Genomic DNA, 13,876 nt, shown 5'->3' with positions numbered 1-13,876 from the left:
AAAAATAAACACACCACCATTTTACTCATATGGATATGAAGCATCGACTGAAGGTGGAAATGTAAAGTTTACCCAAAGAGTAACACAATGAACGCTAGAAAGAGTCAAACAAAACCCGATGACTACATTTCTCATGAACACAGCTAGTAGGAACAGTGATTTCACACCCGGAAATGTTGTTTCCGAACAATGAAGTCCCATTTTCTCCAGAAACAGGCTAAATCAAATATTAATGAATATCGTAAACGAGGCAGAGCCACCTCCCTGACAGAAATTCCTGGATGTTTTTATTTTTATTTTTGGAACACAGTTCTTATATGAGGTGATCTAAGATTCCCCTAAACTCGTGTCACCAGACTTTCCACCTCGGAGGAAAGCCTGGTATTAGTTTACAACGGACCGTGTGATCTGGTCTAGGCGTGGCCTAAACCGGCAACAGGCAGAAGAAACGGCGTCGCTTTTTGGTCCTCCCGTTTGTTTCCCAAATCCCCATTTAAATGCCTGAGTTGTGTAGTCTTGCCATTCGTTACGAGTTGGACTAAAAGATGGATATGCCAAACGAACTATTCCAAAAATAAGCAAAACTATCAAGGGAATTATTATTGGGTTAAAACGGTTTCCGGTTTGATCTTTTGATCTTTTTGTAGTCCGTCTGATGACTACAACACGACGTAGGTTGTTTCCGCTCCTGACCGGATCAGAAACCCAAAAATGATACTGATCCCAGGCTAATATTCCCCTATGGCAGGGGTCAGCAACCCGTGGCTCTAGAGCCGCATGCGGCTCTTTAGCGCCACCCAAGTGGCTCCCTGGAGCTTATTCAAAAATGTATGAAAATGGAAAAAGATGGGGGAAAAAAATGTATGTTTTGTTTTACCGATTCTTTTATCGTCACTGTCGGGCAGAAACATTGTATCTCCAAGTTTCAAATTTGTATGTTTTTTTTTTCTTGCAAAGTAAAGCCCTGCTTCATCATACAAGACTGACGCACAAAAGTAGTGAAAACAGCCGATCTACAAGCACACAACGCCTCGCACCGCGAGGCGTTGTGTGCTTGTAGATCGGCTGTTTTCGCTAGTTTAGTAATTTTTTTAAATGATAAATACAAAACGAAGTTTTGGACATACAAGGTTTCCACCCGACAACGACGATATTTTTTTGCGGCTCCAGACAGATTTGTTTTGGGGTTTTTTGGTCCGATATGGCTCTTTTAACATTTTGGGTTGCCGACCCCTGCCCTATGGGGATTTCAACACAAACAAATATACGGGAACCGGGGAAATAGCGCCCTCTAGCGGCAGTGAGGTCAGGACTTTGGTGTTCTATGACTGCTATTGGTATCCACGGTAATGTTGTGTTGTCCTACTTTGTCCATATAGTGCAGCATTGGAATCTACCTCATGATAGGAGTTGCTAATCACTCCCAGGTATTGGCTCATTGGCCTGTGTAAAACGGACTGAACTTTTGTACGTCCTTTGTGTGCCCTCTTAATTAATGATGTTATCCATGAAGAATGATTGCTTTTTGTCTTTATAGTGGCAAGGGATGATGAAACAGACCACACCATTTGACAAGTATTGATAATATAGACTTGTCTTAACTGTTCTGCTGCTGTAGACGGCGCTCACCGTCATTGAAAGGGTTAATACCATGGCGCCGTTGACGGTGAGGACTGTGAATCTTACTGTATATACAGTAAAGATATTATTACTTACTTAATGTCGCTCCGGTCCCGCCCGCATCGGTAATGTCGGCGATTTGTTTACAACGCACGTTGGGCGTGCACGCGAAGTGAAGCTCCTCAATGTTAAGTCAATGGAGAGGCCCATAAAGAAACTTCAAAAATAGCCATTTTGAGACATTTTGCAGCAGATCTAAATGTAAACGTAGGCACAAGGCAGGGCGCAGCCATCTTCCTCTTCTTGTCCCACACTGTCATGTGACTAGATGACGTAATCGTTGCCGTCAAGTGATAATCCAAAAAAACAAAAACAACCCCCTTCGAGCCCTTCAAAATAATAGCGGCGGCCTATGGAGGAAACTGCGTGGCACCGAGGCACCAAGCAACCTTCAGATTAAGGGGGCACTATTAGTGTTAATACTTTCTGTATGGTGGCTAGGGTTGATAAAAGGGAACACGCTATTTGACAAGTATTCATATAGCTGTAGACTTGGTCTTAATATTGTCTCGCTGGTCCAGTGTGTTGTATTAGTTCAGTTTTGGAACCAAATTAAAGTTGATTTATAGGTTCTGTTCATTTTGAGATTTTCTTAGCACCCCCAGTGTTGAGTGATGAAAATGTTCTTCTTTTTTCAGACGTGTCTGAGAAAGAGGAGGAGAAAGATGAACAGAAACAATCCACAGAAAACCCCCAGACAAAATCGTCAAAGAAGAGGAAGAGTGTAACAGAAAATCCAGAAGCCAGGAAGAAAAAGAAGGTACTGTGTGGTAGTGTTATGTTGCATTGTAGTGAATTTGAAAACTGGCAGCTGAGAGCAGACAGACAGTGCGGGGGAGAAATGGAGGCGAACGTGTTGCACTACTCTGGCAGTTTTTTTATGAACAGCATATTCATTTTAGCCTATAGGTCGTGGAGTTGTTCAATATTAATATCACATCTTCAGCTGCTAGTTTAAATCTTTGTTTTCAAAATGTACTCCTTCATACAGCTTGTTTCTACACTGTGATAGCAGACACAAACGTTGACATGGCCGATAACCTCATCTCATTGGCTACTGTAAAGGCCAATCACTGTCCATGATTAATTTACTGTTTTTACAGGAATTATATAAAAACTGTAGAATCAAATATGGTTATTTCTGGATCATTTTCAGGTGTTCTTGATATTTTGACTCGTGAATATTTGGTTGCAACGCATTTAGCCTAAAACATGTCCTCTTTCTTACCTGTTGTCACAGAAAGAGTGTGTGGTTGCTCCAGAGAAGAAAGAAGATGAGGTTGAGAAGTCAACGAAAAAACCCAGAAAGAGGAAGGTGAGAGTGAAAAACCTGCACTGTTTAAAAGAATAAAACGTGCTCACTTAAAAATTTCTAAAGAAGGTACTTGACTGTAACGATGCAATTAAACATTGTTTTCTTTTATTGAGTAAGTTAAGAAAGTGTGTCGGTGTTTTGTTTCATTCTTTGTGTACGTGTATACTCCACCAACGCACGATTTTATTCAGCTGTGCAAGAAACCTTTTATCACCTAAACACAGGAATAAATGGTCCCATTGTGGGTAACGTTCAATTGCATTGACCAACACTGGTCTAAAGGTCTTGTGAATATTCTATTCTGTTCTGTTCAGAAGAAGAAGAAGAAGACCATCACAGATGTCCTAGCCTCCTCTGAACCCAAACCCGGCAGTCCGGCAGACCTGCAGAACCTTGTTGTGAATTACTTCTCAGACAAGCGCTCTGTTATTGAACAGGAAGAGCTCACGCTGCCGGGTGAGTCAGGGGCCTCGCTGTCGACCTGGAAGTGACTGCATGCAGGGGTGTCACACCAAATTCTGGGCCCTGGGTACAAGGATTCACTGTGGGCCCCCCATGAATGTTCTTCATAGGGGGAGGGGGTTTTAACCCATTTAGACTGGGAACGCATTATTATGTAATATTTTGTGCTTAACTATTTAAAAAAAAAAGCAGTTAGGACCCCCAAAATGATATGTATTTGGCCACGGACCCCTTCTCAAAATATTTAGTTCCAGGGACCCCCCAGAAGCAAAATTCGAGTTACAAATGTTTGCTTTTCAAAGATTTTCACACATTTTCAAGACTTTTCAAAAATAGCAGATCTACAAGCTCGCAGCGCGGCACTCGGTGCCGCGCTGTGAGCTTGTAGATCTTTCAATAGCTAAAGTATAAAATAATGAAGGCCCCTCCACCTTGGACCCTAGTGACTCAGTCCCACTCCCCCCCCCCCCCTTGTGACGCCCCTGACTGCATGAGTCAGGGCCAGGGTCTCCCTGTTGACCTGGAAGCTGCTTAGCGCTGCATGCTGCCCTGCTGACTCACCATGTCTCTGTCTATCCTGTTGTCTTCCAGACTCCAGTTTCCTGACCAGCAATGACTTGTCACACACTCTGTCTTCCTATCTGAAAGAAAGTGAGTTTCGTTAAGAAGCCATTTAGGCCTGAACGCATAGATTTGAACCACTTTAACCATTATTTTATGCTTAAACTATTAAAAAAATAGCAGATATACAAGCTCACAGTGCGGCACCGAGTGCCGCGCTGCGAGCTTGTAGCTCTGCTATTTTTTTTAAATCGTGAACATTTTGTGCAAGTCTTTGAATATTTTTGACCCGATTCTATAATCTTCTAAATCAGTGGTTCTCAAACTTTTTCATGTCAAGGACCCCCAAAATTACATGTATTTGGCCACGGACTCCCATCTCAAAATATGTTGTTCCAGGGACCACCCAGAAGCAAATATTTTAGTTACAAATATTCGCTTTTAAAAGGATATATTCAAAGACTTGCAAAAAAAAACAAAGTTCAATAGTTAAAGCATTAAATAATTCTAGGCCTAAATGGGTAAATGCTTCCAATGGCAATTCCAGTCTGTTATCGTGACAAATCCAGGAAGTGAGTCTCGAGTTTAATTCTCTTGTCCCACTTTTTCTGTCTTGTACTCAGTTTGTCCCAAATGGGCGAAGGTCCAAAAGCAGCACACAGAGAAGAGTTCTGTGGTTCTGCTCATCGTCTGCAGCTCTGCGCTCCGCACTATTGAGCTCATCAAGTGAGTCACACGCCAGTGATGTCTGTTGCATTGTTCTCTGCTTCATAACCTACTTCATCATGTTTGCATTCTCTGCCAGGTGGAGCTATTGAATTTAGCCCTGTATGTTTGGGTATCTGCCCGCAGCAAATCTCACAAACTACTGCAAGTGTCATATTAATTTTGCACACGGCCATCAATTCCTGAATATTTAAAAATGTCTAATATTAATAATTGCAGTGCAATCATCCCTCCTGTCTATACAGGTCCTGCAAGGCTATGTACCAGTCTTAGCTAGAAGAAGACTACTATTATCCAGGAAATCTCCAAAATCACCTTGTCACTCAATCTGGCTTAATGATGTGATGTACTTTTTAAGCTTAGGAGAAAAAAGAAAAAAAAAAATCTCCCTTTAAAGGGAACACTGAAGGCTTCCTCAAGGCATGGAGACCGTTCATTGAGTCTTTCCAAGATCTTGCCTGAAGCATATCTCCTAACTCCTATACCATGATGTATAGGAAGACTTAGGTACAAGGTTACATCTAATCAAGGTGGTGTGTCACATAACAAAAGTAGGTCACTGTGACCTTAAAAGCTCGATCACAACCACTGCTTTGTCCAGTAGGGGACTAGGGATTTTTGCCCTGCAATTGATCCAATTCACAGCTGACCTTTTGACATGTAAACGCAGCTACAGTAATGAATGATGTTCATTGTGGGTGTTTCTGTATGCCAGCATTAAATTGACTGTACAGCAGCTCTCTATGCTGGCACAGTAACACTTGCATGGAATGCACCCACGTTAATGTTATTACCTTCACCAGTTAGCAGGGTCACCAGCACTTTCGCCTATAACATATTCGCCTACACGCATTTGGTCCTTTCGCCTGGCATTTTTGCCTTGGAGGAGAGTCTTTTCACCTACCTGTCTGAGCCATTTCGCCTACCCTCAATTCTGCTGTCAGACTGTCCATGTTTTCAAATTATCTCTTTGTCATTTAAATATTATAGTGACTGTGACAGTGGTGTCAAGTGAATCTAACAGTTTACTTGACATTTATTATTTACATCACATTTTATTCCTAAAAAATGGCAAAATAGTTTTTTATGCCTGTTGACAGACAAGGTTGATTCTATAGGCTATTTAGGTGTAGCATATCTTATATAGACCTATATAGGCTAATAGCCTACATATATATTTTGTATAGCCTAATGTTAAAACAATATAGGCCTACAATACTGTTCATTTTACAATACTGTTCAATACTGCACCAAAGAATGTGTAGTATCGGGACATGGATTAATTAATTATTTGGGCGCACCTGATTCCAATAGCTCTGTATTTATGTGATTACTATGGAGTGCATAGGATAGCCATGTGTAGGTTTGACATGTAACACCACTGTCACAGTCACTATAATATTTAAATGACAAAGAGATAATATGAAAACATGGACAGTCTGACAGCAGAATTGAGGGTAGGCGAAATGGCTCAGACAGGTAGGTGAAAAGACTCTCCTCCAAGGCAAAAGTGCCCCGCGAAAAGACCTGGCGAAAATGTTATAGGCGATTATGCCTGACACCGTTAAAATGCCTGCTATGAAAAAGGCCTAAAGTTAGGCATTTGTTGCAATGGTGTGCTATACAAGTAATGTGTATTATTTCTGAATTTATTTTGTGTAATCACCAGGCAGCTGACTACCTTCAAGGGTGATGCCAAAGTTCTGAAGCTGTTTGCGAAACACATCAAGGTAGCAGAGCTGATGGAGACCCTGTGTCATCAATACTATCTGCATGCTGTGTCTGCATCTACTAGGGCATTCACCAAATATTCAAATATCAAAGTCACTATTCCACGTTGTTCACCGAAGTCGAATATTCGCTTATTTTTATTTTCTCTTTAAAAAATATATAGTTTATAAAGCTTGGCTAGATAGGAAGTCATAAGAATGAGTTGTCAGTGCCCCTGGTGGATGAATTTGTTAATGCTCTATGCCAGGGGTTCTCAAACCTTTTTAGGCCATGGCCCCCAAAATAAACATATTTGAACAGGGGACCCCCACCCTGACAATCACTTGGAATTGTAGATATTACATTTAATGTGACTCGGTTCTGCAGATAAATATTGTGAAAATAGCCGATCTACATGCTCACAACGCCGAGCATGTAGATCGGCTATTTTCACAATGTTCGCAGTCCTGTCGAATATTCGACTATTCGAATACTTTGAGGTCGAATAATTTGAATACTAAAAATCACTATTCGTGAATGCCCTAGCATCTACTGCATAATTTTGCACTCGCCTGGTCTTTGCTTGAGTAAAGTGAACTGTCTTGTTTGTGTCTTGCTATTTACAGGTAGATGAACAAGTGAAGCTTCTGCAGAAGGGCGTCACACACATCGGAGTGGGGACACCCGCCAGGCTCTGCTCTCTCATCGACAGAGGTACGTGTCGTGGACAAGATACCAATATCTTAACCCAATAAGACCTACAGATGCCTTCTAAATCAGTGGTTCTCAACCTGGGGGTCGGGACCCCCAGAGGGGTCCCCAAATTATAACTACACTAAACAGTAAACAAACCAACATAAAGTTTAAGTGTATAGAATTGATACAGTATATATATTTGGCCGCTGTCCGGAGCCCCCATCGCAGTCAACGCCTCTGTTCTAAACCCTAATGTACTGAGTGTATGTGCTTTTCCGTTTTTAATGGGTTTATCGCTAAAGGCGCTGAAACAAAATTAGTGTATAATAGAGTAATATAATAGTTATAACCTCTGCAGCTGTGAATTCTTTGTACATGCACTTTATGCACAATTACTTTGTGAAAATAACAAATAAATGAATTTACAAAATGTAATTTGTAGTATACTCTGACCCCTCTCTCTCTCTCTCTCTCTCTCTCTCTCTCAGAGGGTTTGAACTTGCAGACATTACGCTACCTGGTTCTGGACTGGAACTGGAGGGACCAGAAGCTCCGCAGGATGGTGGATGTTGCCGAGGTGAGTTAGTGCCCCCTGCTGGGTTTAAATGGAGAGGGACATTTTCTGATTGTTGAGTTGATTCACTGTGTGTGAGATTATAAATGTTGGACTTTAGTTTTTTTTTCTTTTTTTTTGAGGGGGGAATCTATAATTTAAATAAATGTTATACAAATATTTTTCTGCCCTATAGATTTTAAAGGTGGTTCTGTGTTGTGCATACAATCTGTGTTCTTGTTTCCTCCAGGTGAAAGTGGACTTACTGAAGCTTCTGGAAACGGGTCTTGTGAACAGATGTAGAGGTGGCCAAGTCAAAATTGGTCTCTTCTGAGGACAAATAAATCTCCCTGGTGTTGATATTCCAGACGGTCACTGATTTACAGCTGGGCCCATTTATACTGTAACATTCTTCATAAGTCGTTGAGTGACCTCCGGCCCGCACGCACCATCCTGTTTGTTTTTCCTTTGTCTCAGTGTGAAACTTGTGTTGTGCTTTTACTATTTTCAGAGAACCAATGTCGACTGTGTGATGTTGTTTACTTAGTATTGTCGTCCAACATGATCTCCCAGCGTGATGGGTTGAATAAACTGACTCTGAATGAAACCAGCATCCCTCTGTTTGTTTACTCTGACCAAGGGATGTCCCTCCCACTGAGAATGTGAGGTCATGGGTTTGCTCATCCACTAGGAAGTCCCATTTATCAAAACATCCTGTGAGAAACCTCTTTAAACCAGCAGTGAGAAGACAAGAACCAATGCCGATGACTAGGCAAGTGCACATTTTTTTATAGATTAATTAAAGAAAATATAGTTTTATCATTTTTTAAACCATCCCAGAATAGGCTGAACCCAGTGGGTATGTTTCGGTGGGACGCAATAAAGAAGAAACCAAGAGAGAATTGACAGGAAATCGACGAGGATGACAGAAAGAGGAAGTAAAGGAAAAGATTGTGGTTAATGAGTAACAGCTTACAGCCAGTTCCAAAGTTCTCTCCACCCTGTGCAAGGCCTGCTGGGGAAATCTCTTGGCAGGGGAAGAAGCAGCGAGTGAGCGAGTGAGTATACAGAGCGATAACGCTGCTGAAATAAAGAAACGGAAGAGAAGAGCGCTGTGTTGCTGTCCACCCTGCCAGTTCTCTGGCTATCGAACCCTGCACGAATAGCTCTCTTGCCTCCAGCTAGAGTTTGTCTTCATGGGCAAAGTGAAGGCCAGATCCGGGCCGCTGGCTCGGAGGCCAGACAACTCGGCCTTCAAACAGCAGAGGCTGCCGGCCTGGTCTCCTATGCTAACAGCTAGCACTGTCCTGCCCTTTTTCTACTGTATGTCCGTGCTGTGTATGCTGCTGGGAGTGTGGCTGCTCATTACTGTGCAAAGCACACAGGAACTGAAGGTGGGTGAGTGTGTTGTTCTGTCTTTATGGGTTGGTACTTGGTATCGTGTCATCTGAAAATACTCTCACTGTAGAGCATAGACTTGAGTGTGTGTGTGTGTGTGTGTGTGTGTGTGTGCGTGTGCGTGCGCATTTCCTGAAATACTGTTTGGTCTGACAGTCAGTTAAGGTTACAAATTTCAAAACGACAAAAAGAAACACCCCATTTCTATATAACGGTATACGAAGACATACTGATACTATGTGATGCACACAGCAAATAAATAACAGTATGAGAAAGCTTTGGTGATTTCTGCCCTGATAAGATAAGCAGAGTAACGGATGCCATAAAAGGGAGCGACATGTCGAGAAAAGATCAAGGTTTTGTTGAGCATGATATACACAAGGTTTGATGTGAAAATAGAAGTCTCTCTGTTTATTTGTTCTGTCTCTCCTCCTTCCCAGGTTGATTACACGTCAGCCGGTACATGTGATAGATGCTTTGAGAAGCGAAAGAATGTCAGCAACACATTCATGCCCTGCAACTGCACAGTGGTGATTTCCATTGACAAAGCTTTTAAGGTGAGGGACCTTGAAAGTTCAGATTTGTGTGTCCTAATTTTCATTGCTATACATGCTGTCCTGTAACACAGTGGTTCTCAACCTTTTCAGGCCGCGACACCCAAAATAATCATATTTTAACAGGGGACCCCCCTCCCACACACCCTGAGGAGCACTATGAGTTGAGGCATTACATTTTGTATAACACGGTTCTATTGTGAAAATAGCAGATCTACATGCTCACAACGCCTCGCGCTGTGAGGCGTGTAGATCGGCTATTTTCACAATTTCTGCCTCTAATATTTGACAATTAAGCCAATGTTTAATTTGTCATTTCAGAGGTATAAAAAGTCCTTAAATTGTCTCTTTAGAAATGTGCATAAACCCTCTATACACTTAAACTTTGTTGGGTTTGTTTACTGTTGAGAGAGAAAACAATGTTGCACATTAAGTTAATTATCTGGGGACCCCCCAAAATAATTTGGCGATCCCCCTGGGGGTCCCGGCCCACAGGTTAAGAACCACTGCTGTAGCATATAATGTAGATTGTAAATTTGAAGACTCAATTTTGGGTGACCAATATTCTGCGTGCCTATGTTGATCACACATTTCCATTTCTTGTCTCAGGGTAATGTGTACTTCTACTATGGCCTGATAAACTTCCACCAGAACCTCCGTAGATACATGGATTCCAGAGACGATGCACAGATGGTCGGCAGGAAATCAAATCTAAAGGTACAGTAGCTCTGCCACCTAGAACCTGCCTCTGTCTGTCTGTGACTATCTATAACAGAGGTTCCCAAACATTTTAGATGGAGACCCTAGGACCAAAACTAGTGAAAGTAACGGATCGTTGTGAGCATGAAGATCTGCTATTTTCACTACTTTAAAGTTTTTTTATTTTTTCTAATTTATGGAATGTCTTGAAATGCAATTCTTATGAAAATATTTATAATTTGTTTTTAATTTATGAAAAATTTAATTTCTTTGGGACATTTTTTAAAATCTTTTGAAATAACATATTGTAGGACTAGGAGGAAACAAATATTAAAGGGATAACCTTTCTCTCTATAGAATCCCAGCTCGTACTGCGCGCCTTTTAGAGTGAATTCAGCTCAAGTCCCCATTGCCCCGTGTGGTGCGGTGGCCAACAGTATTTTCAATGGTAATTCGCATTCACGCCTCCGACACCTTCTCAGAAACTTCACCCTCTCTCTGCCTTTCCTGTAAACACAGCTCCTCAGCAACCTGTTGATTTGTGTTTTGTTCTCTCAGACTCCTTCACTCTGATGTATCACAGCCCTGATGGAACGACAACGCATGTCCCTCTGCATAGGAAGGGCATCACCTGGTATACAGACGAGAACATCAAGTTCCGTAACCCAACGGCAGAGAACCAGACTCTGGCACAGGTGTTTGAAGGTAAATGAGGGGTAAAACAATATAAAAACAAGGCAAGCTAGAGCAGGGGTTCCCAAACGTTGTCAGCTCAAGACGCAAATGATACAAATTATAAATCTGCTGTCTCCCGGTACCCAAAAAATAAATGAATGAAAAGTCGAACGTCACAATGTTGCATTACGAGCTTGTAGATATGTTATTTTCACTGAGTCTCTTTCCAGATTACTTTTTATAAATCTTTTGATATAATAAAAACTATTTGCTGGAATGGCAAAAAGAAGAAAATATATATATATATATATTGTGACCCATAAAAATAAGTTCATGACCCACAAATGCTACCTAGAGGTACTATGCATATTTGAGCCGCAGCACCCTCTGGTGGACATATTTGCAGACGGTGAGATAAATACAGACTACATTATGGTATAGGCTGCTTTCACAGTAGACCTGTGTGATTGCTTCAAACTGTGCCTGTGCATAAGTGCTCCTTGTCACATGTCGCATTCACATTAGAAATGTTGTTCTGTCCCCTGAGTATCCATTTATAGTTGTGTATTGTATCAAGGAAACCGAACAAAAATATGTTTTTACTACCTGTGTACACAAGATGCAACCATAAAGCACAACCTTGAACCTTTCAAGCAGGCCTGTTTGTTACGGTCGAATTTGACACCTGATGCGTATCGTACCGGAGAACAAATGAACCATACTCCAGGCTACCTTTTCCAAGTGGACCGGGCATGGATGGATGTTGATCCATGCCTGGGTGTGGTATACAGTGTTCACACTAATCTAACGGACTGGACATTTGACTCAAACGTACGGATAGATAGACAAATGTTATATTCTCCCATTATCATGGTGGCTCAACAAACAAAAGTTACAAAGTAATTCTAGTTTCTGGTAGCTCTGTGGGTCTACTTGTAACTTGAACGTAACATTTCCACTTGCATTAGAAATGTAAACACTTGACTCCACAGGCACAGTTCAGCCTCCATATTGGCGGAAACCTGTTTATGATCTGGCCCCCCATGACCCCAGTAACAATGGCTTCATCAACGAGGACCTGATTGTGTGGATGCGGGAGGCGGCCTTCCCAAACTTCAAGAAGCTCTATGGGATTGTGAACCGTGCCAGAGAGCCCTTCATTGACGGACTGCCAGCAGGGAACTACAGTGTTGAGATCTCCTACAGTATCCTTTAAGTAAAATACAGATACCGAAATCCCCATCCCCCAGATATGGCCATAAAAGGGACATAGACAGACGGGTACAACGGATACTCGACATGTACAATGGGTATTGCATAACAGGGTCGGGCATGCATTCCCAATTTGCATCAATCCTGAGTAGATGTTATTAATGCAAGAACAATTGCATCCATTTCAGCCTGTTAACTTTCCAGGCAGAGAGGCTGTAGTATGAGCTTGGAATCCCTACCGATGATGTCACTGGTTGGCAGGTTTCTGAACTGTCCACAGCCCTCCTCTGAGAGACAGTGAGTATACAAAAATGGTATCCAAAAGACTGATATGAGGGAATTGGAAACGCAAAAACGCTAACCTGGGTTTAAAGACTACAACCTTTATGCACTCTATATACTCCACACACAAACACACACAGCTCCCCTCAAACTCAAACATGGGAACAAGGCAGATCCACACAGTCAATATCAACTTCTGTTTGCTGTTAGTAGGAATTGGCAGTATTAAGTTGTTATCTTAGTCTTATTTATTTCCTAAATAGAACTAAAATGTTCTATTTTAGTTATTAACCCATTTAGAACGGGTACACATTTTGTGCTTTAACTATTGAAAAATAGCAGATATACAAGCTCACAGCGCGGCACCGAGTGCGTAGATCTGCTATTTTTGAAAAGTCGTGAACATTAGAATTTTGACCCGATTCTATAAGTGTCTTTTGAATTCTTCTAATTCTAGGCCTAAATGGGTTAAATAAATGTAAAATAATGTGACTATTTTAAACACTTGGTGAGCTATGTTTAGGAGCGTTTTCATCACAGGCAGCTATTTTAGCCTTGACCTTCTCCTCTCCAGACTTCCCTGTGCAGCACTTCCGGGGCAGAAAGGAGGTAGTGCTGTCCACAGTGACCTGGTTTGGAGGTCAGAACCGCTTCCTGCCCATTGCTTACCTAGTGACCAGTGGGCTGATCCTCCTCCTAGCCGTCATCCTCACTGTGGTCTGGTGGAAGTTTGGCAAGAACGGAAAGAACATGGAGGAATAAAGGGGAATAGGCATGAAGGAAAGGGAAGCAGATGACCAGTTGTGAACTATGTCACAAGAACGAGGTATCTCTGTCGTGTGAAGAAGTCAGGAGGAAATGGAATGGAATCATCCATTCTTCAAAGACCATAGCTATATTTGACCGTGTTCAGGTTTACTGTATGCCACTTCTGTTCTTTGTTAATGCTGTATTTGACTGTACTCAGGTTTGTTGTATGCCACTGTTTGTTAAAAAATATATATTTATCCACCGTAATCAATTAATTTAAATTTTTAAACCGTTTATCAATTTTGGGAATATGTTTTCCCAAGTGAAACAAGAGTCGGTAGACATTTACATGTTGTATCATGAATGATGGTGTCAATATTTTATAACATGAACCGTGAAAAACTGTTGTGTGTAATAATAGTGCTATAGTAGAAAGAAACTATAGGATAGTACCACTCCATTTGCTGATGCAGAAAAAAAAATATTTTGTAGTATAATAATGTTCAGATCACTGGTTGGCATTTGTGGAAAATATATACCTGTTTTTAGTAACTGGGACATTGTAATAAAGCCATTTATTTTTAGAAAGTATTTTATTTCTCT

At 41.4% G+C, this 13,876-nt stretch overlaps 2 protein-coding genes across 3 annotated transcripts in view; both read left to right on the top strand.

The window, feature by feature from the left end:
* The window catches only part of cmss1 (cms1 ribosomal small subunit homolog), a 54,903-nt gene extending 46,599 nt beyond the window's left edge, over window positions 1-8,304 (top strand). The window contains exons 2-10 of one of the 2 annotated variants that reach the window (XM_080753685.1): window positions 2,319-2,440; window positions 2,921-2,995; window positions 3,313-3,451; window positions 4,049-4,108; window positions 4,642-4,744; window positions 6,414-6,474; window positions 7,081-7,168; window positions 7,639-7,727; window positions 7,954-8,304. In XM_080753685.1, coding sequence (XP_080609811.1) covers window positions 2,319-2,440; window positions 2,921-2,995; window positions 3,313-3,451; window positions 4,049-4,108; window positions 4,642-4,744; window positions 6,414-6,474; window positions 7,081-7,168; window positions 7,639-7,727; window positions 7,954-8,037 — 821 coding nt within the window. In that variant the 3' untranslated portion in view covers window positions 8,038-8,304. Of the gene's footprint in view, window positions 1-2,318; window positions 2,441-2,920; window positions 2,996-3,309; window positions 3,452-4,048; window positions 4,109-4,641; window positions 4,745-6,413; window positions 6,475-7,080; window positions 7,169-7,638; window positions 7,728-7,953 lie in introns of both variants that reach the window. The other variant, XM_080753684.1, reaches the window with a different exon arrangement.
* Window positions 8,305-8,405: 101 nt separating this feature from the next.
* Window positions 8,406-13,822, top strand: tmem30c (transmembrane protein 30C). Its single transcript, XM_080753683.1, has 7 exons — window positions 8,406-9,097; window positions 9,542-9,658; window positions 10,265-10,372; window positions 10,712-10,802; window positions 10,913-11,059; window positions 12,022-12,234; window positions 13,098-13,822. The coding sequence occupies exons 1-7, from the start codon at window positions 8,900-8,902 to the stop codon at window positions 13,283-13,285; spliced, it is 1,062 nt and encodes a 353-aa protein (XP_080609809.1). The 5' UTR covers window positions 8,406-8,899; the 3' UTR covers window positions 13,286-13,822.
* Window positions 13,823-13,876: the final 54 nt, after the last annotated feature.

This window comes from Nannobrachium achirus (assembly GCF_963921795.1).
Source record: "Nannobrachium achirus genome assembly, chromosome: 22".
Lineage (NCBI taxonomy): Eukaryota > Metazoa > Chordata > Actinopteri > Myctophiformes > Myctophidae > Nannobrachium > Nannobrachium achirus.
The sequence above is the reverse complement of the archived record's forward strand: the minus strand, read 5'-3'. Positions and strand labels throughout refer to the sequence as shown.